Consider the following 23,894-nt stretch of genomic DNA (forward strand, 5'->3'; position numbering starts at 1 on the left):
TTTCTTGCTCAATTCTAAATTACAAAGATGGATTTTAATAAAACCAGCCTTCATAGTCCCCATGGGGATGATACAATTATTCAGCTATAATAATATACTTGAATCTGGAAAGGATATCTTGATAAGTCTTACAGTATTAGAATTTGTCTGACTCCTATTTTTGCTATTGTTACCTCAATATTTTTATTCTTCTTAATATTTCAGTACTGGCTTGTATTAATAGCATAGTGTTTTCATAAAACAACCATCTGATTCCTAGGCCCCAAGCCACATCTTCTCTATCAGACACCTGGATATAGAAACCAATAAACTTTAATTGCCTCTTCAGCTAATATTTATGCAAAAAAAGTATGAAAATCATTACTTTGGAGTATCTGAAACAGTCATTTCTTGGCATTTAATCCTATCAGTGCCTCAGCGATAAAGAATCTGCCTACAATGCAGGAGACCTGGGTTTGATCTCTGGGTTGGAAAGATCCCCTGGAGGAGGGCATGGCAACCCACTCCGGGATTCTTGCCTGGAGAATCCCATGATCAGAGGAGCCTGGTGGGCTACAGTCCACAGGATCGCAAGGAGTCAGACATGATTGAGTGACTGAACAACAACTACATCCTAAGGATATAGTTATTGTCATCTTTATTATACAGAGCAGGAAATTCAGTTTCAGAAAGGTTGGGTTACTCGCTTAAAGTGATTACCTTTGTTTTGTAATGTCATGAAAAGCAATTAAGTCACCTGGTGTCATATATTTTAAGTTATCACCTCTACGCAATTTACTGTAGCCAATCTTCTATGACCAGATGCTTAACTGTGCACACTGCATAACTGTGTTTTGTCATTTCTCAAAACCTTTCTACCCTCCCTGCCACTTCCCTGCCACAGGTGAAACAAACTGAAAATAATGGATCTGATTAACAAAAGCCATCCCGAAGAGTTTTTTCTACTAGGCTTTGCTGACCGTCCTTGGCTAGAGCTTCCTCTACTCATTTTTCTGCTTATAACATACCCCATGGCCATGATGGGAAACATAGCCATCATTCTGGTGTCCAAGTTAGATCCCCATCTGCACAGCCCCATGTATTTCTTCCTCACCAACCTCTCCTTTTTGGACATGTGCTACACCACAAGCACTGTCCCTCAGATGCTCTTTAACCTGGGAACATCTAAGACAATCAGCTATATGGGGTGTGCTGTTCAGCTTTATTTCTTCCACATGATGGGGGGCGCAGAATGTCTGCTTTTGGCTGCTATGTCTTTTGATCGCTACGTGGCCATCTGCAAGCCTCTACACTACACCCTCATCATGAATCGGCACATCTGTGTCTTATTAGTGGTCACCGTGTGGCTAAGTGGAATGATCTATGCTGTCTCAGAGGCCACTCTTACATTACAGTTACCACTGTGTGGTCGCAATACCCTGGACCACTTGCTTTGTGAGATTCCTGTTTTCATAAAGACTGCCTGTGGCGAAAAGGGTGCTAATGAGCTCACACTCTCTGTGGTATGCTTTTTTTTGTTAGCTGTACCACTATGCTTAATTCTTGTTTCCTATGCTTGCATTGGACATGCTGTATTTAAGATTAAATCTTTGGGGGGAAGGAAAAAAAAAGCCTTTGGGACATGTTCTTCCCATCTCATTGTAGTTTTCCTATTTTATGGTCCAGCCATTAGCATGTACCTTCAGCCCCCCTCCTCCATCTCAAGGGACCAACCCAAGTTCATGGCTCTCTTCTATGGAGTAGTGACTCCTACACTCAACCCTTTCATCTACACTCTGAGGAATAAAGATGTAAAGGGGGCATTGGGCAATCTCATGAGGAGCATTTTCACTTCCAAGTGAGAGTTCAGTTCAGTTCAGTCACTCAGTCGTGTCCGACTCTTTGCGACCCCATGAAACGCAGCACACCAGGCCTCCCTGTCCATCACCAACTCCTGGAATTCACTCAGACTCGCGTCCATCGAGTCAGTGATGCCATCCAGCCATCTCATCTTCTGTCATCCCCTTCTCCTCCGGCCGCCAATCCCTCCCAGCATCAGAGTCTTTTCCAGTGAGTCAGCTCTTCACATGAGGTGGTCAAAGTATTGGAGTTTCAGCTTTAGCATCAGTCCTTCCAGTGAACACCCAGGATTGATCTCCTTTAGAATGGACTGGTTGGATCTCCTTGCAGTCCAAGGGACTCGCAAGAGTCTTCTCCAACATAACAGTTCAAAGGCATCAATTCTTCAGCGCTCAGCTTTCTTCACAGTCCAACTCTCACATCCATACATGACCACTGGAAAAACCATAGACTTGACTAGATAGAACTTTGTTGGCAAAGTAATGTCTCTGCTTTTGAATATGCTATCTAGGTTGGTCATAACTTTCCTTTCAAAGAGTAAACATCTTTTAATTTCATGGCTGCAGTCACCATTGGCAGTGATTTTGGAGCCCAAAAGATAAAGTCTGACACTGTTTCTGCTGTTTCCTCATCTATTTCCCATGAAGTGATGGGACTGGATGCCATAATCTTCGTTTTCTGAATGTTGAGCTTTAAGCCAACTTTTTCACTCTCCACTTTCACTTTCATCAAGAGGCTTTTTAGTTCCTCTTCACTTTCTGCCATAAGGGTGGTGTCATCTACATATCTGAGGTTATTGATATTTAACCATTAGGTTAGGTATATAGAGGTTTCTTTAATAACTCATTCTTGTCTCCCACTTCCTTAGTTCATGTTAGATGTTCTTTTTGCAAAATATGTCACATTCCTCATATTCTTCTAAAATGGTGTTAGGCAAGGGTGATACTTGGCTAATATGCACCAGTAACAGCACCCTTTTATTTGTGCAAACTATTAAAAATAGTTCTATTCTGGTGGGTAGATAATGAAATCATAACTGCACTAAGTAGTAAAAGAAAAGAAGGCAATAATATAAATTATAAACTCATGTGTTCAAGCTAATCATCACAGCAAACATTCACCAGTGAACTTCCTTGATTGAGTCACCTAAGAAACATCCCGACACTCTCTACAAGATTGGCCCTGTCTAAATGAGAGCATGGCACCACTGTAAGGCACTCTACACCTTAAATCAACCATGAGTCTCATAAGTTTATCAGCTTCAACTTAGGTAGATGCTACTGCTTCTTTAAAAACACATTGTGACTCCTGTTTAACAAACAAGTGAACAGCATTTTTATTTTGCCTAAAAAAATGTATCATTAAATATTAAAATAAATAAAATATATGGGAAATGCATTGGAGAGTTTCTTAACATTCCTTTTAAATATCATAAGCATGAACTTTCTGAATCAATGAGAGGAAAAGGTACTGATATTAATAATGAACCACAAGGTGGAAACATACGGGGGTAGCCTGAAATGCCTTTTGAAACTGTGCAAGAACCATTATGAGAAAGAAACAATTTGTATTTCTAGGGTGTAAAGCAGCTTGATTACTTCAAACGATATAAGTATCTTTTTGATGCTCAGAATCTGTATCGCTAAAAGTTAAATGTGCTAAACTTAGTTTCAGGACTCACACCCAATTTAACACTTTTTCACAAAATTAGTTACATATTTTAAAGCAAATTAAATGTTTTTGTAATTATTCAGTATAGAATTAATATGATGAGAAATACAGCTTTGTAATGAAGAAATTAACAAGCAAGAAAAATAACAGTGATGTGAACTTTTCTGACATTATTCTGGTATGATCAAAATCTAAGCAAACTATTGGTTAGAAAATTGCATGTTATCCTGAACAAGAATCAGTTGGAACTCATATCTAATTTTTTATAAAGAACAGATCTTCTGGTGCTTGGTCGAGTTCTTAAACTAAATAGATTTTTGGTATGTCTAGTTTCCAGTATTCTTGCCTGGAAAATCCCATGGACAGAGGAGCCTGGTGGGCTGCAGTCCGTGGGGTCACTAAGAGTTGGACACAACTGCGCGATTTCACTTTCACTTTTCACTTTTCACTTTCATGCATTGGAGAAGGAAATGGCAACCCACTCCAGTGTTTTTGCCTGGAGAATCCCAGGGACGGGGAGCCTGGTGGGCTGCCATCTATGGGGTCGCACAGAGTTGGACACGACTGAAGCAACTTAGCAGCAGCAGCAGCAGCAGTTTGGAAAAATTCTAAATAACTTTAAAGTTTGACTGATGGCTGAATGCCCAAAAAAGTTTTTAAATTTTACACATACACACACACACACAGAGCAATGAAATTTAAAATTTTGTGATGTTAAATGATATCTCTGATCATTTTTATTAAATATATCCTTTGTCTAACTTAGTCTTAAACACATAGGAATGTGGTAATATTTAGTTTGGATGGCAAAACCCAGCAAAATTTGTGTCATAAGCTTAGCTATAGAGACTGTTTTAGAGCTGTTCGGATTGCTTCCTTAAATTATCTACCACCTTCTAAGCCTGTAAACATGACTCATTTCAGAATTGTGAGTGTTTTCCAAGCTCTGAAATATCAGGACTTTCTAAAGAAAATGTATAAAAAATTTTAAGGATAAAGAACATTGAGCATAGTGGTAGTGGGAAAGCCAGAGATATATGCTGTTACTCTAGACTACTTCACAGTAGTCGTATATGTCCAGTATATTCCAGCATGAAGAATATTCTCATTAGCCACTGAGAAGCGCTGTTGAAAGAAACATATTATATATGAAGGTTAGAGTGTACTCTATACTTGATGTAAAAGCATGAGCAATCTCAAGATTGCCTTTTCAAGGAAACTAATCAAAAAACTTTTCTTCTTTTCTCGGCCAAGCAAGTCTTTCCTGAAGAACAAAAGGAAGACAGCAAAGTATTGTAACCACTAGTTATAAAAATGCAGACATGTATTTGAGACAGGCTTTAAGGGAGAAATCAAAAAGGCTTAACTATGATTTCCTTCACACTAGAAGTGTCCTCAAATCTGCATGGCATAGTAACTGCAAAGCCTGCTTGGTTGCTTCAGATATTCTTCATTGCTTCTTAGGTTAAGCAGGTGTTCCATGTTCTTATCTATCAATACCTATGATGACCATTACCTTATGAGCTATATAGCATTTTTACAACTATTTTCGTCTCCTTTATACTTCTCACTGTTTTGAAAAATGAAAACTATAAGATGCTTACTATGGCTGCATTATTTCAGAGACCTTCTTAATTGATTCATAAAACTTATTTTCGTACTATTGATAATGGTATAATGAAGAATATAGACCAAAATTCCTCTCAATACTAATTACTTTCAAAAAAGAATAACATTTTTGGAGAAATGATTTGAAGTATCTCATTATGTGTCTAATTAAACCAAAGCAAACAAATTTTTGATGAATTCTACCTAAAACACAAGAAATCAAAAGATATGTTCTAGGAACTTCCCTGGGGGTCCCATAGTTAAGACTCTATGCACTCAATGCAGGGGACCCAGGTTCAATTCCTAGTCAAAAGTAAATCCCACATGCTTCAACTAAGAGTCCACATACCACAACTAAGAGTTCACATGCCTAAACTAAAGATCCCATGTGCTGCAACGAAGACCTGGCTCAGCCAAAATAAGTAAATAAATAAAATACTTTTTAAAAGATATATTCTAGGTTTTTAAGATTTTGAATATCACCTTTCCATAGGAACTATACTTGCTCTTTAATCAATTTTTAAAACAATTCCATATCTCATTTTCAATTACGAAAAAGATACTTTTGTTTTATTAGGCTCGTGCCATTGGAAAAATCTAATATTGAGTTCAATCTTGATTTTATATAGTTGTTTTCTCCACCAGAGAGTGATTGGTATTCAGGCAGTCTGTGTTTAATTCATATCTGCTACAATGAACTCTGTGACCTTGCAATAGTACATGCTCAATAAGTCCTGAGAGAGTGAGTAAATGAAAGAGTGGCTAATGGATGGATGGATGGATGAATCATTGAAGAGATGCTCCATTGTACCATTAATGTTACAAGGATAGAGGCTCATATCACCCCACTAGTCTCTTCACAGCTCCTCTTACATCTTTGTTTCTTAAGGTGTAGATTAGAGGGTTGAGGCTAGGTGTGACAACAGTATAGAAGAGGGCAATGAACTTGCCCTGATCTTGAGAGTTTCCTGATGGTGGCTGTAGATATATGCACATGGCTGGGATGAAAAACAGGGATACGACCATAAGATGGGCTCCACATGTCCCAAAGACTTTCTGAAGTCCAGTTGTTGACTGCATCCTCAGCACTGCCCAGGCAATGGCACCATAGGAGCTGAGAATGAGGATGAGAGGTATAAGAACAAAAATGAAGCTCATGACCATGAGGGTTAGCTCATTAGCATGGATATCAACACATGACAGTCGAAGCAGCGCTGGAACTTCACAAAGGAAATGGTCCACTTGGCGATGTCCACACAGAGGTACCCAAAAGGTAAAAAAGGAATGAAGTGCTGAGTTTGTGAAGCCACTTACCCAACAAGCCACAGCCAACAGGTGGCAGAAACGAGGGTGCATGAGGACAGTGTAATGCAAGGGTCTACACACAGCTGCATAACGGTCATAGGACATGACTACCAACAGCACACATTCAGTGGTTCCCAGTGCAAGGGAAAAATAAAGTTGAATCATGCAACCAGCATAAGAGATGGTTTTTCCTGGACCCCAGAGGTTGACCAGCAACTGAGGGATGAAGCTGGTAGAGTAACAGAGGTCCAGAAAAGAGAGGTTTGAGAGGAAAAAGTACATGGGAGTGTGGAGATGGGAATCCAAGTATGACAAGATAATGATGAACAGGTTGCCTGTCAAAGTCATCAAGTAGAACACGAAGACAACCACAAAGAGAACTACTTCCAGATGAGGCCAATTAGAAAAACCCAGTAGAACAAAGTAGCCTTCAGAGCTTGCATTTATTTTTTCCATTATCATTCATTTCTTGTTACCTGATAAAAGAATCACATAGATTCAAAATAAAAGGAAAGTAAATTGCCAAACCAATCTTGAGGGGAAAGAACAGAACTGTAGGAATAACCATTCCAGGCCACAGACTATACTATAAAGCTATAATAATCAAAATATCATGGTATTGGCACAAAGACATTTAGGTCAATGGAACAGAATACAGAGCCCAGAAATAAACCCACACCTATGGTCAATTAAGGAGACAAGATACACAATGGAAAAACATAGTCTCTTCAGCAAGTGATGCTGAGAAAATTAGACAGTTACATGTAAATTAGAACAATCAAATTAGAACACTTAATCACACCATACACAAAAATAAACTCAAAATGGGTAAAAGACCTAAACATAACAATGGAAACCATAAAACTCCTAGAAGAGAACACAGGCCAAACACTCTTTGACATAAATTGCAGCAATATTTTCCTGGATTAATTCCATAAGGTAAAAGAAATATAAGCAAAAATAAATGAGAACTAACTAAACTTAAAACCTTTTGTATAGCAAAGGAAACATTGATAAAATGAAAATACAAGCTATGGAATGGGAGAAAATTTTTGGAAAATAATGCAACTCACAAGGGGTTAATGTCTAAATATACAAACGGCTCATACAACTCCACATCAAACAATCAAAAAAAATGAGTCAAGACTTAAAGAGACATTTTTCCCAAGACATACAAAATGGCTAAAAAGCACATAAAAAGATGCTTGATATCACAAGTTATTAGAGAAATACAAATTAAAAAACAATGAGAGAGCATATTACATCTGTCAGAATGTTTATTATCAAAAAGTCTACAAAAAACAAATGTCGAGGATGTGGGGAAAGGGGAACACTCCTAACTGTTGGTGGGAATGTAAGTTAGTGTAGAATGTAAGTTGGAGAACAGTAGGGAGGTTTCTCAAAAAACTAGAACTAAACCTACCATATGATCCAGCAATTCCACTCCTGGTTATATATCTAGAAAAATGAAAATGATCATTCAACAAAATGCATTTCAGTGTTCATAGAAACACTATTTACCATAGCCAAAACATGGAAGCAGTCCCCATGCCCATCAATAGATGATCGGATTAAGAAGATATGGTGTATATACATATATATATAGCATCACTGACTCAATAGACATGAATTTGAGAAAGCTCCAGGAAATAATGGAGGACAGAGGAGCCTGAAATGTTGCAGTTGATGGGATCGCAGATTCAGATATGACTGAGCAACTGAACAACAATAATACAATACAATGAAATATTACTCAGCCCTAAAAAAAAAGACAAAATACTGCCATTTACAGCAATGTGGATGGCCCTAAATTATGTTTTGCTTAGTGAGGTAAGTCAGTAAAAGAGAAGTACTGTATGATATCACTGATATCAAATTTAAAAATTAATGCAAATTAATGTATTGCAAAAAAGAGAAAGACTCACAAGTATGGGAAATAAACTGTGGCTACCAAAGGAGAAAGGGAGGGAAGAGGAACAAATTAAGGGCTTGAGAGTAAAAAACTACTATCATAAAATAGGTAAGTAACAAGGATATACTCCATAGCATAATGAAGTATAATCTGCAATAATAAATCACTATGCTGTATGCCTGAAACTAACATAATATTGTAAATCAACTATACTTAAACAAAGAAAATGGAAAGTCTCCAAGAAATAACGGAATACATGAGAAAGAAATGGAAGCCAATTTTAAGGGCCTATGCAATGGCACCCCACTCCAGTACTCTTGCCTGGAATATCCCATGGATGGAAGAGCCTGGTGGGCTGCAGTCCATGGGGTCGCTAAGAATCAGACACGACTGAGCGACTTCACTTTCACTTTTCACTTTCCTGCATTGGAGAAGGAAATGGCAACCCACTCCAGTGTTCTTGCCTGGAGAATCCCAGGGACGGGGGAGCCTGGTGGGCTGCCATCTCTGGGGCCGCACAGAGTCAGACACGACTGAAGCGACTTAGCAGCAGCAGCAGCATGACTCTTAAAGGTCCAATTCTAAGACAATTGGGGTATTAAGAAAAACTATAATACTAGTGAACCAGAGGAAATAAGAATCCACACTCATACTGATAAATTTAAAAGAAAAAATAAATAAAAGCTATTCCTGACATCAGTATCCTAACAAATACAGAAGGAATAGTGAAGTTAGGAAAACTTAAATGGGTACTAAAAACTAGTGAATGAAAATATAAAGAGAAATAAGATATTTACATAGATAATAGATGAGATAAATATTCCAGGCAGAATGTAAACTATTGCTCAATCTGGTTAGAAGGTTAATGATAGTTATTTGTACCACTTTTGCAGAATTTATTTGTTTGATATTTTATCAACTTAAAATTTTATAAAGTAAATACAATGTATTTTTACTTTTACATTTCATCCAGATATTTTCCTTGTTACAGAAAAATAACTTCTTAACAGTTGAATTCTCCCTCACCTCAGGGTGACATCTAGGTAAATAGTAACTTGAAAAATTCCTTACTTAGCTACAAAAGAAAATTCTTCTGAAACAATAATCTTTTTCAATAAATAGCTTTAGTTTTCTTTTCAGCATTTTCATGCCATTTCCATTTATGTGATTATAGAAAGCACAAAAATTACAATCCAAATAATCTTAAATATATAATAGATATGAGGATATGATGAACAATATCACATTTAGTTAAAATTTCAAAATACTTATACAGAATGAAAAACACTGAGCTTGAGTGAAATATTATTATAGAAACAACTTTATCTTCTGATTTGCTTTCTTATACTCACAGTTTATTTCTAAATCAAAAACTAAAACACAATACAAATACAAAAGAAAAAGGACACACACAGGCACATCAACTATGGATGGATACTCACAATATGAAGAAAGCTAAAAATCTTAGTTCACATGAATAGATCTGTGAAACACATAGGGAGAACAATGGTAGAATGTGTCTTAAAAGATGTGAATATAACTGACTTGAAAAGAGAAATTTTGAGGAAAAGGAAGATATAAATTCACCAAGAGAGCAAAGAAGCAAGGATGTGAGGTTGGAGGAAGATAGAAAAATGACTAATGGTGCTGAAAGTTGAAAGTGTGGACATGTGTATCACAGGGTGGGGAAACCTGAACACAGGGCCTCAAGGAAGTTTTGACATTACTTCTTTCCTCTGGGACAGTAACTGAGACAATATATAAATTCTGCTCACAATTTATAATGTCTACATATATTTTTATTCCCCAACGTAAAGAATTCTGAATATTTACTGAAATTATTAATGGCTGTTTATCATTTATTATACTGTTCTTAGAGAATGTTATATTTCTTTTTGTTTAAAAAAGTACATTTCATAAATAATTATAACTCTTAAAGTGAATTTTCACCTTTCATAAAAAAGATTAATACTACCTTTTGTCACTGGTCATTATGACAAGCCATAGTAACCATTTAAACACCCCTGTCTCTCTGTGCATTTTTTGCCTCATTCAACAATGCCACATCATTCTGTTTCCCTCCCACAGCCAATTGTTTTTCTCACACTTCCTAACAAGCTATAGAAAAAAGAAAGGAAGGAAAAAGGAAAGAAGTGAAAAAAGAAAAGGAGAAAGGGAAATCACAGCAGAGCCATCTGTGGTTACCTCTTTGGGGGTCTCTTGCTGCTGCTGCTGCTAAGTCACTTCAGTCGTGTCAGATTCTGTGCGACCCCATAGACGGCCTCCCACCAGGCTCCCCTGTCCCTGGGATTCTCCAGGCAAGAACACTGGAGTGGGTTGCAATTTCCTTCTCCAATGCATGAAAGTGAAAAGCGAAAGTGAAGTCGCTCAGTCATGTCCGACTCTTCACGACCCCATGGACTGCAGCCTACCAGGCTCCATGGGATTTTCCAGGCAAGAGTACTGGAGTGGGTTGCCATTGCCTTCTCCTTGGGGGTCTCTTAGTTGCTCACATTTTATAAGAGCAATTCTTGAAAAAGACGTTAGCAGTAGATAAATGCTTAACTTTCAGCAGTAAAGTCACAAACAGGTTGGCTCCAATGCTGTGAGACTGATTTGGGCCCTAAAACTTAATCATTAGCTAGCTGTTACACTAATCTAAGCTACTTATACATCTCAGAAGTCATATAGGATAATCAGACAGTATATGTTTTAAAAGAACTTTTTAATTAAACCAATATATAATATAAAGAACTATTAAGTTATGGAAGGAGAGTAACTATAAAGATATAAATAGAGCTCTAAAACTTGGAGCTAAAGTTCAGACCTTACCAAAGACAGTATGGCTGCTGCCCAGCGTATCCTGAAGTTCAACATGACAGAATCAAAAGATAGCAATGGTGAAATAAATCATAAAGACTATTTCATTTAGAGATCACTACCACTTGTGGGATAATGGGAAAGTTCCAAAATTTTTCTGTATTTTCATCGAATGGAAGATACTGCATCATGAGAAATACAAACCCAAATGTTGTCATTGCTTCTTCTAAAGCTGATATAATTTTCTCCTTCTTCATACAGTTGCGTGAATAACTTAGTACATTATTTCAAACAAAATAGCAGCTGTCAGATACATTTATCTGTTGCAAGAACCATCCTTCAACATTCTTACAGAAGTTAGAAAGGAATGAGATAAGAGACAAAAATAATAATAATAATATCATATGTAAATAGAGAAACTGCAGATGGTTAAATTAATGGTTTAATTTCTTCTTACCAGAGGAGAGAGAAATAAAAACCTCATCAAAGGTATAAACTATGGAATGAAATATCTCTTTTTTAAAAAACAAGACATGGAAGAAATAGTGAGGGACAAGAGTCCCTTTTTCTCATCCCAATATAACTGGTCACGTTATTTTTTTCTTACATTAGTCCTTCAATACTCTTATTTAGTGCTTAAGTAGTATGGAAACAACTCCTTTCTATTCTGTCCTTCCTGTGACTGTCAACATTCCCTGTATTTGTCTGCCTAATCTATGCCTCTTTATCATGTGGACCAGTCTGATCTCTAGTTTTCACCTCTTTGAAATTACCAACATAAATGGCTACCTACATCATATGTCCTAAACTACTACATCAATATATGAAAGCAGAGTCTGAAAATTACTATGATTATCATTGCTACACAAGAGAGAGTCTTGAGTCTACCAAAAAGATATGGTTTTAGCAGGAAGGAAGAACTCACGAGAGCATTCATTGTGTCAGGGGATGGACTCCTTTTCATAGAGCAAGTGGTGCCCTTATGGAAACAAAAGAATAATATGACACGCTTTCCTTAACTGGGGCCATTGGGAGGGTAAACCCCCAAGCAGCAATTAATGCCCTTCAAGGAGTTGTCCTAGTTAGAAGTTTCTGAGGAATCCTTCAGCATGATACACAGTGGCACTAAAAAAACAATGACTCTAGACCGATCATCACTGATAAACATGCATTAAGCTGTGTTTATAAGTAAGGGAATGCATTGTCCTGAAATTTCTTTTGCAATTCCTCATCATGCTAAGGGCCACATTTCAAGGATAATTTGTCAGAATTATTTTGAGGGAGAAAGGAAGCATGAGACATTTAGAAAATGGAATACATAAAGATGAAACTGTACATCTTTGCCTTGTTAATTGTCTCTGCCTGACATCTCTAAAATTCAAGGCCAAGTTCAGACCTCAAAAGTATTGAAAGTAATCTTTGAAAACTATAACTCAGAAAATAATGACCAAAACTCTGAAAACTTAACAAAACTATTTAATATTTCCAAAATATTTTTATCAGTAATTCCCCTTGGTGTCTTGTCAAGAGTTTTGCCATAATATATATAAACAAATGAAATTAGCTGTGATTGCTAGCCTAAATCCAATAATTGACTTGTTACTATAAAAAAGTATATAAAGTTTATGGATTAATAAATATTTTTAATTTGTTATATTGTTTCCAGCTAATATATTCCATCTGTAGAAAAAAACATTATTTTGGAAGTCATATAATAGTACAACATTTTTAAAAGTATAATTTTAAGAAAGCAATTAGGTATTTTTCTTTCTATTTAAGAGAGGTACCAGAAAATAGTCTTTATGTTTCAGTGATCTTGACTGTTGTAAGGACTCAATAGGAAAAAGATTTAAAAAGTCTTCAGCAGTACTTAGTACATAATTATTCAATACATCTTAGCTATTATTATCATCAGAGTGAAGTTTAATTTGAACTGATATTTTAACACATGATTCTACCTTATTTTCTTATTATTCTTTATTTTGGATATTTAAAATATTACACATAGAAAATCTATCTTCCCACAACTCAGAATTATCAATTATGATTTTAATATATATTTAAATCAAGCATATTTTAGCACACAAAATATCATAAACAAAATCCATATCCCTTTTAATTACCACTCTTTGACCCAAAATCCAACCCAGACACAACCATTATCATGAATTTGGCATGTATCATTCCAGTTCACCTCAATATATATTAAATAATAATAAATATTTACCTATTAATATCATTAAATAGTTATATAGTCATGCTTTAAATTTTATTTTGAGGAGGAAGAATTTAAAGAGTAATCCAACACTAGCAGTAAAATTGAGTTATTTAAACCTGGGAAATATCTGACAACCAGGACTATAATATTTTCATACCAAGTTCCAATATTCCTCATGCTGTGGTTGCTAGACTTGTAGAATATTTAGCTTCTGCCAATCTATTGGGTGCTAGCAATTGTGAAATTCTTATGTGCAATATTATAAATTTATTGGGAATATACAGATGGTATAAAATAATTTAATTAAAGCAGAGTATTTCTAAAACAGCAGCTCTCAGCTTCTTTCTTTTTCCCCAACACACTTGAGAGATGAAACACACTGAAAGTATGTGGCTTTCAAAGCACTTGATAGAAGAAATATGGATTCTGCCTTTTGGTAATTTTCAGAACCCATACTCACTCCCAGTTATATAAAATCCATGCAAAACATTTTAAGTATCAGATTGTCATGGACCATAAGGCACAAATCATATATGAGGGATGAAAATGGACAAATGACATTAATTCATTTCTGTATGTTTCTGGCAAGCTGAGTTACATGAGAAGAAAGTGAATTAGAATACTTTATAAACTATTAAAGTATCCTGGAGAGAACTTCACTTGGAGTTGAGTTATGGGCACTGATAATTATTACTGGATATGATTTACTTCTATTCCCATGTTTTTAATCTTCATAAGCTGTCAGAAAAATTACACACTCCAAGTGTGAGAACACACCAGTAATGTATAATATGATGACACCACTGAGGTTGGGATTGAACAGGGTTACTACAATGCCAGAAGAAGCTGTTCATCCTCATTTAATTAGTATCAGTTCAGTCACTCAGTCATGTCCAACTCTGCAATAGCACGGATTGCAGCACGCCAGGCTTCCCTTTTCATCACAAACTGCTGGAGCTTATTCAAACTCATGTCCATTGAGTCAGTGATGCCATCCAACCATCTCATCCTCTGTCGTTCCCTCCTCCTTCCACCTTCAGTCTTCCAAGCATCAGGGTCTTTTCCAGTGAGTCAGTTCTTTGCATAAGGTGGCCAAAGTATTGGAGTTTCAACTTCAGCATCAGTCTCTCCAATGAATATTCAGGACTGATTTCCTTTAGGATTGACTAACTGGATCTCCTTGAAGTCCAAGGGCCTCTCAAGAGTCTTCTCCAACACCACAGTTCAAAAGTATCAGTTCTTCTGTGCTCAGGTTTATGGTCCAATTCTCATATCCACACATGACTATTGAAGAAACCATAGCTTTGACTAGACGGACCTTTGCTGGCAACGTAATATCTCTTTTTTTCTTTTAACTTATTTATTTTTTTATTGAAGTATAATTGCTTTACAGAATTTTTCTGTTTTCTGACAAACCTTAACGTGAATCAGCCATAGGTATACATATATCCTCTCCCTTTGGAAATTCCCTTCCATTACTCTCCCCATCCCACCCCACTAGGTTGATACAGACACCCTGTTTGAGTCCCCTGAACCATACAGAAAATTCTCATTGGCTATCTATTTTACATATGGTAATGTAAGTTTCCATGTTATTCTTTCCATACATCTCACCCTCTCCCCCAATATTATTCTCTATGTCTGTTTCTCCGCTGTTGCCCTGTAAATAAATTCTTCATGGAGTGAGTCAGAAAGAGAAAGATAAATACTGTATTCTAACACAGTAATACATCTTAGTTTTTTAATATGCTGTCTAGGTTGGTCATAGCTTTTCTTCCAAGGAGCAAGAATTTTTTAATTTTCATGGCTGCAGTCACCATCTGAAACAATTTTGGAGCCCAAGAAAATAAAGTCTGCCATTGTTTCCCTTGATTGCCCATCTATTTGCCATGAAGTGGTGGGACCAGATGCCATGATCTTCGTTTTTTGAATGTTGAGTTTTAAGTCAGCCTTTTCACTCTCCTTTTCCACTTTCATCAAGAAGCTCTTTAGTTCCTCTTCACTTTCTGCCATAAGGGTGGTGTCATCTGCATATATGAGATTATTGATATTTCTCCCAGAAATCTTGCTTCCAGATTATGCTCCATCCAGTCCAACATTTCTCATGATGTACTCTGAATATAAGTTAAATAAGCAGGGTGACAATACACAGCCTTGATGTGCTCCTTTCCCAATTTGGAACCAGTCCATTGTTCCATGTCCAGTTCTAACTGTTGCTTCTTGACCTGCATACAGATTTCTCAGGAGGCAGGTAAGGTGGTCTGGTATTCCCATCTCTTTCAGAATTTTCCACAGCTTGTTGTGATCCACACAGTCAAAGGCTTTAGCATAGTCAATGAAGCAGAAGTAGATGTTTTTCTGGAACTCTTTTGCTTTTTTGATGATCCAACGGATGTTGGCAATTTGATCTCTGGTTCCTCTGCCTTTTCTAAATCCAGCTTGAACATCTGGAAGTTCTCGGTTCACTTACTTTTAAAGCCTAGCTTAGAGAATTTTGAGCATTACTTTGCTAGAATGTGAGATGAGAGCAATTGTGTGGTAGTTTGAGCATTCTTTGGCATTGCCTTTCTTTGGGATTGGAATGAAAACTGACTGTTTCCAGTCCTGCGGCCACTGATGAGTTTTCCAAATTTGCTGGCATATTGAGTGCAGTACTTTCACAGCATGATCTTTTAAGATTTGAAATAACTCAGCTGGCATTCCATCACCTCCACTCCACTAGAGCTCTGTGACAACCTAGAGGGGAGGGATGGTGAGGGAGATGGAAGGAAGATTCAAGAAGGAGGGGACATGTATACCTATGGCTGATTCATGTTGATGTATGACAGAAACTATCACAATATTGTAAAGTAATTATACTCCAATTAAAAATAATATTTTTTAAAAAATTCAAAATGTGTGAGATGCAGCTAAATCAATACTGAGAGGAAAATTTATAGCTTTAAAAGTCTTATATTTAAAATAAAGGGAAATGATCTAATATCAATGATCTACACTTTCACCCTTGAAAAGTTGAAAAAGGAAGATGAAATTAAACTAAAAGAAAGCAAAAGAAAGGAAATAGTAAATGTTTACATCAGTGTCCTATTGAACACTTAAGAGGAATACCAATGCTAAACAAACTCTTTCCGAAAATAGAGAAGGGAATATTTCCCAAGTCATGTAATGAAACCAGCACTAAGTTGGTACAGAAACTATACAAAAAACATCGTAAGAAAAGAAAAATACTGCTTATTATCACTCATGACTACAGATCCAAAAATTCTTACCTAGTAATTACCCTAGTAATTGGACAAAAAAATTAGCAACTGAAATCCAGATTGATTTTAAAAGGGCAACACATTATGATCAAGAGTCCACTGCCAAGAGGCAAAGTTAGTTTAACTCATGAAAATTAACCAGTGAAATTCACCATGTTAATTGAATAAAGAAGAAAATGAAGAAATGCAGAACAAATGCTGGACAAAATTTCACACCCTTTCATGACAAACAATCACAGCAAACCAAGAAGAGAATGACTTTCTAATCCTAATAGATAGTACAAAAAAACAAAAGCTAAACAAATCTATTGATAAAAGACTGACTACTTCCCCTCAAAATTGAGAATAATGCAAGGATTCTGGCTCCCAGTTCTTACAGTCAAAATTAATCTAGAAATCACAGCCAGTGCAACAAAGTAAGATAGCGATTTAAAAGGAACAGCAGTTGAACAGGCAGAAATAACAGTCTTTATTTGTGAATGACATGAACAGGTACTTATAAAATTCTTAAAAATTTATTAAAGCATTCTTGCCTGGGAAATCCCATGGATAGAGGAGCCTGGTGGGCTACAGTCCATGGGGTCACAGAGTCAGACACGACTTAGTGATTAAACAACATTCAAATGAACAAACATTTACTGGAGGCCTATTGTGTGTCTGGCAAAAATAAGTAAAGCACAGTTCCATCCTCATGCAGCAGTGAGACCATGATTTGGGAGGGTCTTTCCTCCTGTTCAGTACCCCTCCAGCTGCACCTTCCTTCTCATCTAGGAACTTCCTCCCTCCTGTGCAATCTTGGTGAGTGTGTGTCAAACAGAGAGCCCTGGTCCCTAGTCTAGAGCTGGACACAGGACTGAGGCTTGGTCAGGCTGACTTTCTCCAGGGCTTTGACTCTTGAGCAGAAGGACAAAGAAGGAAGATGACAGGCCCTGAGTTGTTCCGGTGAACTTGAGGCTGTTCATTCACTTTTGCCCTGGACTCCCTGGCACTACCCTAGTAATTGGACTCTGAGAGCCTGGGGTACCCTGGCATCCACCATTCTTCCAACAATCTTTGAAGAAAATTTGCTGGAGTCAACCTCCAATGCTTATAGGAATGAACACTAACTGGTTGCATGTTCTGCAAGCTATAGGTTAAAATGAAATTCTCTTTACATTTTCAGACTTGCTGAAAGCTTTACTCCCTGCACTAAAAACAGGACTTTTCAGAAATGAAATCACTGAAACTAAGTCAAAAAGATAATGTAGACAGAAAAGTAAACTGAAGGTATTGACTCTCAGACTCAGACAGAGCATTCAAATGAGGGATGTAACTTCCCAACACTATCAATACTGAGGCTGGATCATATTTAAATTGCCACAACAGAAACTCATTTTTTTAAATTAATTATTTGTTTTAATTGGAAGATAATTACTTTACAATATTGTGATGGGTTTTGCTATACATCAACATGAATCAGCCATGGGTACACATATTTCCCCCCATCCTGAACCCCACTTCCTGTCTCCCTCCCCACCCCATCCCTCTGGGTTGTCCCAGAGCACCAACTTTGGGTGCCTCATGCATCAAACTTGCACTGGTCATCTGTTTTACGTATGATAATATACATGTTTTAATGCTATTCTCTCAAATCATCCCACCCTCGCCTTCTCCCACAGGGTCCAAAAGTCTGTTCTTTACATCTGTGTCTATTTTACTGCTCTGCATCTATTTTACCATCTTTCTAAATTCCGTGTTAGTTGCTCAGTCATGTCTGATTCTTTGCGACCCCATGGACTGTAGCCTGCCAGGTTCCTCTGTCCATGGAGTTTTCCAGGCAGGGATACTGGAGTGGGTATGTGTGCATTAATATACACTATCTGTGTTTCTCTTTCTGACTTATTTCACTCTGTATAATAGGCTCCAGTTCCATCCACCTCATTAGAACTCACTCAAATGTGTTCCTTTTTATAGTTGAGTAATATTCCATGTGTATATGTACCACAAATTCCTTATCCGTTCATCTGCTGATGGACATTTAGGTTGCTTCTGGCTCAGACGGTAAAGCGTCTGCCTACAATGTGGAAGACCCGGGTTCGATCCCTGGGTTGGGAAGATCCTCTGGAGAAGGAAATGGCAACCCACTCCAGTACTCTTGCCTGGAAAATCCCATGGACGGAGGAGCCTCGTAGGCTACAATCTATGGGGTCGTAGAGTCGGACACGACTGAGTGACTTCACCTCACCTCACCTCACCTCCATGTCCTAGCTATTGTAAACAGTGCTGCAGTGAACATTGGGGTACATGTGTCTCTTTCAATTCTGGTTTCCTCGGGGTGTATGCCCAGAAGTGGAATTACTAAGTTTTATAGAAGTTCTATTTTCAGTTTTTTAAGGAATCTCCACACTGTTCTCCACAGTGGTTGTACAAGTTTGCATTCCCACCAACAGAGTAAGATGGTTCTCTTTTCTCCACATCCTCTTCAGCATTTATTGTTTGTAGCCATTTTGATGACAGTCATTCTGACAGGCATGAGATGATACCTCGTTGTGGTTTCGATTTGCATTTCTCTAATAATGAGTGATGTTGAGCATCTTTTCATCTATTTTTAGCCATCTGTATGTCTTCTTAGGAGAAATGTCTGTTTAATTCTTCTGCCCACTTTTTGATTGGGTTGTTCATTTTGCTGGTATTGAGCAGCACAAGCTGCTTGTATATTTAGAAGATTAATTCTTTGTCAGTTGTTTCATTTGCTATAATTTTCTCCCATTCTGAAGTCAGTCTTTTCACTTTGCTTATACTTTCCTTCATTGTGCCAAAGCTTTTAGCTTTAATTAGGTCCCATTTGTTTATATTTGTTTTTATTTCCATTACTCTAGGAGGTGGGTCATAGAGGATCTTGCTGTGATTTATGACAGAGAGTATCTGCCTATGTTTTCCTCTAAGAGTTTAATAGTTTCTGGTCTTACATTTAGATATTTAATCCATTTGAGTTTATTTTGTATATAGTGTTAGAAAGTGTTCTAGTTTCATTCTTTTACATATGGTTGACAGTTTTCTCAGCACCTCTTGTTAAAAAGACTGTCTTTTCTCCATTGTATACTTTTGCCTCCTTTGTCAAAGATAAGGTGTCCATCAGTTCAGTTCAGTCACTCAGTCGTGTTCACCTCTTTGCAACTCCATGGACTGCAGCACATCAGGCCTCCCTGTCCATCACCAGCTCCCAGAGCTTTCTCAACTTATGTCCATCGCATCAGTGATGGCATCCAACCATCTCATCCTCTGTTGTCCTCTTCTCCTCCTGCCTTCAATCTTTCCCAACATCAGGGTCTTTTCCAATGAATCAGTTCTTCATATCACATGGCCAAAGTATTGGAGTTTCAGCTTCAGCATCAGTCCTTCCAATGACTATCTAGGACTGATTTCCTTTAGGATGGACTGGTTGGATCTCCTTGCAGTCCAAGGGACTCTCAAGAGTCCTCTCCAACACCACAGTTCAAAAGCATTAATTTATCTCTGGACTTTCTCTTTTGTTCCATTGATCTATATTTCTGTTTTTGTGCCAGTACCATACTGTCCTGATGACTGTAGCTTTGCAGTACAGTCTGAAGTCAATTTATTGCATTCCTTGATTACTGAAATATGTCACTGAGCAAGATTTTAGGTTATTTTTAGTTGGCAATCTGGTTTTAAAATCTGATAGTCTTCCACTGGGGATAATTTAAAGACAGCCATAACAGGAGACAAAAAAAAGTAACTTCCTAGATAGACTTAAGTGAACTTTTGGCAGCCTTTAGACCAAAGTGCTGGTATTAAGTGAATGGTAAATAAATTGTCCACAATCCCTTTTGAAATATAAACACTTTACATTTATTTTCTAAAAATTATTAAAAGTCTTCCAGAAATAAAATGTGCAGTTAGCACAGTCACAGGATACAAGGTCAATATATGAAAACTCAATTGTATTTCTATGCCATTTATAATTGCATTCAAAACATTAAATAATTATGGATAAATTTTACCAAATATACACAAGATCAATATAATAAAAAACTTCAAATGCTTCTGAAAGAAATTTAAAAGATGTAAATAAATGGAGATGTACACTGTGTTCCTGAATCAGAAGACTAAATATTGCCAAGATGTCAGTTCTTCCCAAATTGATCCACAAATTCAATGCAATCACAATCAAAATGCTGGCATGCTTTTTTGTAGAAGCGTGTATTTCATTAAAGTTTAAAACTTGCTCTTTGGAAGACAGTATTAGAAAATAAAAAGCACACCACGACTGGAAGAATATCTTACAAAACATTTATCTGACATAGGACTTGAGTTAAAAATGTATAAGTAATACTTAGAACTCAGTAATAAAAAGATAAATGACCCAATAAAAATGGGTAGAATATTTTAACATAAACATCACAAAATAAGATATAAGAGGTATATGAAAAGATGATCAACATCATAGCCCTGAAGTAAATGCAAATTAAAACCACAATGAGATATAACTATAAACCCACTGGAAAGGCTAAAAGTATAAAGATTCACAATACCAGGTGTTATAGAAAATGTGTGGTAATTGTAACTCTCATACACTGTTTTTTAGAATGAAAATGGTATAGTTACTTTGAGAACATTTTGAAAATTTCTAATAAAGGTAAACATATACTTAGTTTATGATTCACCAATCCCACTGTTAGGTGTTTACCTAAATTTAGGGAAAACACTTAGCCACACAAACACTTGTATACCAATCTTTATAAGAGCTTTATTCATAATAACCAAAAAAGTAAATACTTTCAAAAACTCATTATCAGATAAGTGGATATATTGTGCCATATTCATACAATGGAATTCTAATCAGCAAGTAAAAGGGGGGATCCATTGATGCATGTCTAAATTTCAAAACCATCATGCTAAGTGAAAGAAGCCAAACTCAAAGATTATACACTGTATGATTACATTTATATGAAATTCTAAAAACAAGAAATGAAAGAGGCAAAACTATTATGACAAAATCAATGGTTGCTTCAGGCACAGGTAAAAGAACTGACAGCAAAAGGACAGCATTCCTTGGAGAGTGATGGAAATGTACTATATCTTGATTGTGGTGATATTTATACAATTATACATTTGTCAAAACTCATTGAACTGTACATTTTAAATGGATAATTTTATTATATGTAAATTATACTTCAATAAGCCTTAAAAAGGAGAATCATTTATATGTTGAAAGACTGGAATGCTACATGTGGAATGCCAAATGGTAAGTTTTCCATGGAGGCAGGAAAAGTAAACGTTTTCACACTTTGCAAAGCTTGTGTGATATGTGAAATGATCCAGCATGCGGCCCCAATTATTTAGGAAAAATTCTATTACCTAATAAGCCTTGGTAGAGAGGTGGATTCAAAGACATTAGTCTGTACCCTATAGTCATGATCATGTCTAGTGAAAGATAAAGAGGATGAAGAGAGGGGAAGACAAATACCCTGGAGAGAGTCAGTGAATAAAGGAATGGATGAATGAATGAATCATTTGAATAGGCAATTCTTTATATCTTTCAATGCAACAAGTATATATATAGATCCATAAGACAAAATGCTCAAATAATTTAGTATCTTGAATAAAGTGTATTTCAGCCAAAGAATTTTTACCACTTATGTAAATGTAATGACTGTCAATGACCAAAAACTCTATTAGCCTAATCTTTGCTATATTGACTCTCTCTTTCTGAGGATACTAAAGTTTGCTCCATGAATTAGTATATTAATTTTAAAACCAGGCCCTTAATTTCTGGGAACACTAAATATAGAATAATTAAAGATTAAAGTTGTACGAATCAAAAAGGTTATCTTTAGAAAATATTTCAGAATGAATAAATAAAAAGAACAACAAATTTGGGGGCAGAACTTTTCTTCTATGCTTGGTGGGTTGTAGACCAAAAATACCATAACATCTCAAAGGAGCAGAGGAAACCTCTGAGATACATAAGACTCTCTGAACAAAAGTTGCTGGACAGGTGATCTCTCACATCTCCCTATCCCAGCCCATTAATCTTTTAACTGCCCCTTTTACATCTTTGTTTCTGAGAGTGTAGATTAGAGGGTTGAGGCTAGGTGTGACAACAGTATAAAAAAGGGCAATGAACTTGCCTTGATCTTGAGAATTTCCTGATGGTGGCTGTAGATATATGCACATGATTGGAATGAAAAAGAGGGATACAACCATAAGATGGGCTCCACATGTCCCAAAGACTTTCTGAAGTCCAGTTGTTGACTGCATCCTCAGCGCAGTCTGAGCAATGGCACCATAGGAGCTGAGAATGAGGATAAGTGGTATGATCACAAAAATGGAGCTCATGACCATAAGGGTCAGCTCATTAGCATGAGTCTCAACACATGACAGTCGAAGCAATGCTGGAACTTCACAGAAGAAATGGTCCACTTGGTGATGACCACACAGGGGTACCCAGAACGTAAATGAGGAATGAAGTGCTGAGGTGGTAAAGCCACTTACCCAAGAAGCCACAGCCAATAGATGGCAGAAACGAGGGTGCATGAGGACAGTGTAATGCAGAGGTCTACACACAGCTGCATAACGGTCATAGGACATCACCACCAACAGCACACATTCCGCAGTTCCCAGTGCAAGGACAAAATAAAGTTGGATCATGCAACCAGCATAAGAGATGGTTTTCTCTGGCCCCCAGAGGTTGATCAGCAACTGGGGGATGGAACTCGTGGTGTAGCAGAGATCAAGAAAAGAGAGGTTAGAGAGGAAGAAGTACATAGGAGTGTGGAGATGGGAATCCAGATATGACAAGAAAATGATGAACAGGTTACCTATCAGTGTCATCAGGTAGAACATCAAGATAACCACAAAGAGAACTAACTCAAGATGAGGCCAGTTAGAAAAACCCAGTAGAACAAAGTAACCAGAACTTGCATTTTTTTCCTTCATCTTTCTTTTTCTTTCAATACCTGAAGAATCATATAAACTGAGGGTCTGCCCCCTCATTGTCAAACCTTTGCAAACTGATTGAGGGAGAAAACACATTTCGAAATACTGCCATTATAACAATAGGATTTTTATAGTTTTTATGTTTCATTCAGACATTTGTCCTGTTGTAGATACTAACAATAGCTTCTCATCTGAATTAGTTATTTTTTATGTATGTTAACATTTGGATAAATGAAGATTAAAGACTTTTCATAGCTAAGAAAATTTTCATTTTAAAAACTCTCTTTTTCTTAGGGGAAAAAAAAAACCTCTACCCCCTTGT

General features: G+C 36.8%; 2 protein-coding genes and 1 pseudogene across 2 annotated transcripts; 1 reads left to right on the forward strand and 2 right to left on the reverse strand.

Annotated features, from left to right (window-relative positions):
- Positions 1-902: 902 nt before the first annotated feature.
- Positions 903-1,841, forward strand: LOC138069557 (olfactory receptor 2B11-like). Its single transcript, XM_068960888.1, has one exon. It carries the CDS (start codon positions 903-905, stop codon positions 1,839-1,841), a length of 939 nt encoding a protein of 312 aa, XP_068816989.1.
- A 4,117-nt stretch (positions 1,842-5,958) lies between these two features.
- On the reverse strand, positions 5,959-6,889 carry LOC138069393 (olfactory receptor 2J3-like; annotated as a pseudogene).
- Positions 6,890-22,639: 15,750 nt separating this feature from the next.
- On the reverse strand, positions 22,640-23,572 carry LOC138069382 (olfactory receptor 2J3-like). Its single transcript, XM_068960664.1, has one exon. It carries the CDS (start codon positions 23,570-23,572, stop codon positions 22,640-22,642), a length of 933 nt encoding a protein of 310 aa, XP_068816765.1.
- Between the last annotated feature and the right edge of the window lie 322 nt (positions 23,573-23,894).

Source organism: Capricornis sumatraensis, chromosome 22 (genome assembly GCF_032405125.1).
Source record: "Capricornis sumatraensis isolate serow.1 chromosome 22, serow.2, whole genome shotgun sequence".
NCBI lineage: Eukaryota > Metazoa > Chordata > Mammalia > Artiodactyla > Bovidae > Capricornis > Capricornis sumatraensis.